We start from the raw sequence: 4294 nt of genomic DNA on the forward strand, positions 1-4294 counted from the left end.
AGCGCATAAGCTCTAAAACACTTGTTACAGCACAGAGTTTGAATTAGTTTGTCGTTTGCTTCAGCCAAACAAAATGCCCTGACATGATCACCAAATGGACAACCTAAGATTGCCTCTCCATTTATCTCCATCAGTCTTCCTTTCACTGCTCAGACAGACCTCAAGACCGTCCTCTGTAGTGGGAAATTACTCCTATCCAATACTAACATAAAGGTAATGTGATCACCTCCAAAATACTAATCACAAGTCACTCATTTAAACCATCCTCTGAGGGGAAACTACAAGTATTTTATTCCTCTCTGAGCACTTGAGGCTGTCAAGCTGTTGGCTGCTTGCGGTTGACCTGAATCTATTAGCTATAGGTGTTGGTGAGTTTATGTTCTCCTTTAGTGTCGGCAGTATCAAACTGACGTTAGCACTTCAGAAGTGTAAAATACTAGTAGTACGTTCAAAGGTAAGACTAGGACTTTCTAAGAACTTTCCACTGAAGTACTCTCAAACACAACTTGTAACAAAATCTCCTATAAATACATCATATTTAACAAAAGGTAGCAAAATCAATCAAGTATAAATAGAATCAACAAAGGGTCAAGATGGTTATGGGACAGAAGTTATAGTGATACGTTTTGGCGTTGATTTCCACAACCCTCACGCTAAACATTCTAACATACACAGGCAACTTATTACTACACATGTCACATACATGTTATAATCATGTCATGCAGCCTATCAAGAGCTGAACATACGTATCTTTCTGGTATTCAAATAAGTATACATCAAATGTCAACATAGGCAGTTTCTGTAGGAAGTCATGACTGTAGAAATGTTAAGACTAAATGTGTATTTCTTTACTTGATGTTTACATAGAAACAAGATAGCTTGTTAATGAAAGTAAATGTTGAAGGGGTATGTTGGATGTTCTACATTGATATGTTGATTTTCCCTCATCCTCAACTTCCTAGTCATCCTCTGTCACCATTTCCTTTATGGAGTTGGAACTTCCTGTTTGACCACAGTGGTGTTTCCTGTTCACTTCCTGGACAGCAGCTGGTTCTCCAGGTCTCCAAGGCGTGTCGTCATGGCAGCCAGTAGTGACAGTTAAGGAAATATATCATAAGTATTTATAAACTTACAGGCCAGGACCAGCTCTGCTAAAGTAAAACAGACCTAGCATCTCTGATACAGTAAAACAGGCCTACCAGCTCTGCTACAGCAAAACAGACCTACCAGCTCTGCTACAGTAAAACAGACCTACCAGCCCGGATACAGTAAAGCAGGCCTACCAGCTCCACTGCAGTAAAACAGGCCTACCAGCTCTGCTAAAGTAAAACAGACCTACCAGCCCGGATACAGTAAAGCAGGCCTACCAGCTCCACTGCAGTAAAACAGGCCTACCAGCTCTGCTAAAGTAAAACAGACCTACCAGCCCGGATACAGTAAAGCAGGCCTACCAGCTCCACTGCAGTAAAACAGGCCTACCAGCTCCACTGCAGTAAAACAAGCCCCCAAGCTATGCTATAGTAAAGAAGAGGGGCCCTCAGCTAGTTGTGCAAGATGACTCTTTTATTTGTGTGAAGAAACTGTTGACTGTGCTTTACCGTTACCGTTTTGTCTGAAAGCCCATTTGGGTTCCCATGTTAAAAGGTGTCTATTCGTTTGTGAGGCACGCAAAGGCTTCCACCTGTAAGGCTTTTATCTTGGGATGTTTCTATCCTTAGCGTTTTTATTTGGAAGGATATGTTTTTGTGTCAGCTGCTCCATGGAGCTCATTGTAGCCTGCTGGAACTCCACCAAGCTCTCACAGGCACATGGGTCCTTTACCTCGATCTCCCCCTGACTCTCCGCTGGAGAGAAGGGAAGTGGGAGAAGGAGTGAGAGGAGAGAGAGATTCATTTAGATAAATAATAATATACGTTGTATTGTCAGAACTTGTCAGCAGATGGTAGCAAACAACAAGCCGGCTTGGGAAGAGTTCAATAGACCTGGAATAATAATGTTGCTTCACTGTGAGTCTCTACCGTACTACATTCTTGTTTCTAATCTAGTTTCTACTGTACTCTGTTCTGTTCTCCTGTACTGTACTCCCGTTTCATCTGTACAGAAGTTCACTCTGATCTACTTTTATGTATATTCTACTGCACTCTAATGTCTACTGTACCCTAGTCCACTCTAATCAACTGTAATATATTAGACCGTCTGCTGTTCTCCGCTGACCTGGGCAGACGTTGAGTTTGAGGTTTTCTGCAATGGTGTTGATGGCGGAGAAGTCAGTGGTGTAGTAGAAATATTTCTCCACGGGATCCGAGGCAATCTCACGAAGCTCATCCTCCACCGCCTTGCCTACACCCACCGCATACATGGTGAGACCTGCACCCACACAAATATGCAGATGCAAAATCAATAGGATGAAAAGGTATTTAATGGGTTTAAGTTAAGCATAAGTTTGAACGACGAGATAGAATGCCGTCAGTAGAATGCGCGTCATATCTAAAAGGCCACCAGAGGGCTTCCAACTCAATTAAAATTCAATAAAATAAAAATAAAAGATACAAGAATAAAATAGTAAAAAAAAAGTTGGCAATAAATTAAAAAAATATCTATGAGTCTCAAAGTGTATAATGTGTAGTCAAAATGTATTTCACAGTAACAGGAAAGTGTAAATGTTAGACTAATAGGCCTCCTTTCAGTAGAGTGCATGTCAGGTCTAGTCTGGGCCACTAGATGTCGCCCTTACCAGCCTCCTTGGTCAGCTTGGCCCACTCAGTGATGTCGTCCTGGGAGCGTCCGTCGGTGAACACCAAGCCAATGCGAGGGATGTTCCTGGCAGCCGGCCGAGCCCCCTCTGCCTCAGAGAAACTGTTCTCCAGCATGTGCTTGAGAGCCAGACCCGTCATAGTGCCCTTCTCCATGTAATCTACCTGTTGTAAATATAATATTAATATTGTGAATATATAGGCTGGTGATAGTGCCATTCTGCATGTACTCTACCCCTTGTAAATATATCCACTATCTATCTATTATTTCATTCTATATGTGGCCCTTGGCCTTATAATCTATCCTTTTAATATTTTTATTGTTATAAATGCACTATGGAGACCTTATACTATTACTAATACATTACGGTTGTCTGTGTGTATGTGTGTGTGTGCGTACGTACATGTGTGCGTGCGTGCGTGTGTGTATGTGTGTGTGTGTGTGTGTGTGTTTGTGTGTGTGTCTGTGTGTGTGTGTGTGCGTACGTACATGTGTGCGTGTGTGTTTGTATATGTGTGTGTGTGTGTGTGTGTGTGTGTGTGTGTGTGTGTGTGTGTGTGTGTGTGTGTGTGTGTGTGTGTGTCTGTGTGTCTGTGTACCTTCATGACAGCAGCTTTGATGTCCTCTGCGGTGTGGTACATGTTGAGGGGGAACTCTGTCCGGACGCGGCTGGAGTACTGGACCAGACCCACCCGGGTTCCCTGGGCAGACACGTCTAGGGAATCCACCACCTGGGAGCAGGTAGGGGTTAGACAGTAAAGAGACAGGTCATTAAGGAGCAGGTAGGGGTTAGACAGTAGAGAGACAGGTCATTAAGGAGCAGGTAGGGGTTAGACAGTGCAGAGACCGGTCATTAAGGAGCAGGTAGGGGTTAGACAGTACAGAGACAGGTCATTAAGGAGCAGGTAGGGGTTAGACAGTACAGAGACAGGTCATTATGGAGCAGGCAGGGGTTAGACGGTATAGAGACAGGTCATTAAGGAGCAGGTAGGGGTTAGACAGTACAGAGACAGGTCATTAAGGAGCAGGTAGGGGTTAGACAGTGCAGAGACCGGTCATTAAGGAGCAGGTAGGGGTTAGACAGTACAGAGACAGGTCATTAAGGAGCAGGTAGGGGTTAGACAGTACAGAGACAGGTAATTAAGGAGCAGGTAGGGGTTAGATACAGAGACAGGTCATTAAGGAGCAGGTAGGGGCTAATGGTAGGCTGTGGACACCTTAGCCACTAGACTATGTAACAATATTCTTCTACATAACATTACCAAGGAGGTCCCAATCATGCTAGGAGCTTCCACAACTAGATATCCCAGTTTAGTATAGTGAATTGTCTTTTCATTATATTGCTATATTATCATATTATTGACATTATTGTATATTAAATATAAATCCCAAATCCTCTGACCTGGTTGACAAATTTCTTGACCAGCTCAAAGTTCTGGGGCCGAACACTCTTGGAGCCGTCGATAAGGAAGACCAGGTCGATGTTAGCTGACTTACAGGCTGCGAGAGGAGCATTTCATAAAGTACCAAGTATTAAGAG

General features: G+C 43.4%; 1 protein-coding gene across 1 annotated transcript in view; it reads right to left on the reverse strand.

Annotated features, from left to right (window-relative positions):
* Positions 1–1029: 1029 nt before the first annotated feature.
* matn4 (matrilin 4) overlaps positions 1030–4294 on the reverse strand; it is a gene marked incomplete at both ends in the record, with an annotated part of 10148 nt that continues 6883 nt past the window's right edge. The window contains 6 exons of the mRNA XM_079748145.1: positions 1030–1088; positions 1740–1844; positions 2215–2367; positions 2735–2918; positions 3354–3485; positions 4157–4254. Coding sequence (XP_079604271.1) covers positions 1030–1088; positions 1740–1844; positions 2215–2367; positions 2735–2918; positions 3354–3485; positions 4157–4254 — 731 coding nt within the window. The remainder of the gene's footprint in view (positions 1089–1739; positions 1845–2214; positions 2368–2734; positions 2919–3353; positions 3486–4156; positions 4255–4294) is intronic.

Source organism: Pollachius pollachius (assembly GCF_949987615.1).
Source record: "Pollachius pollachius genome assembly, chromosome: 12".
Taxonomy (NCBI): domain Eukaryota; kingdom Metazoa; phylum Chordata; class Actinopteri; order Gadiformes; family Gadidae; genus Pollachius; species Pollachius pollachius.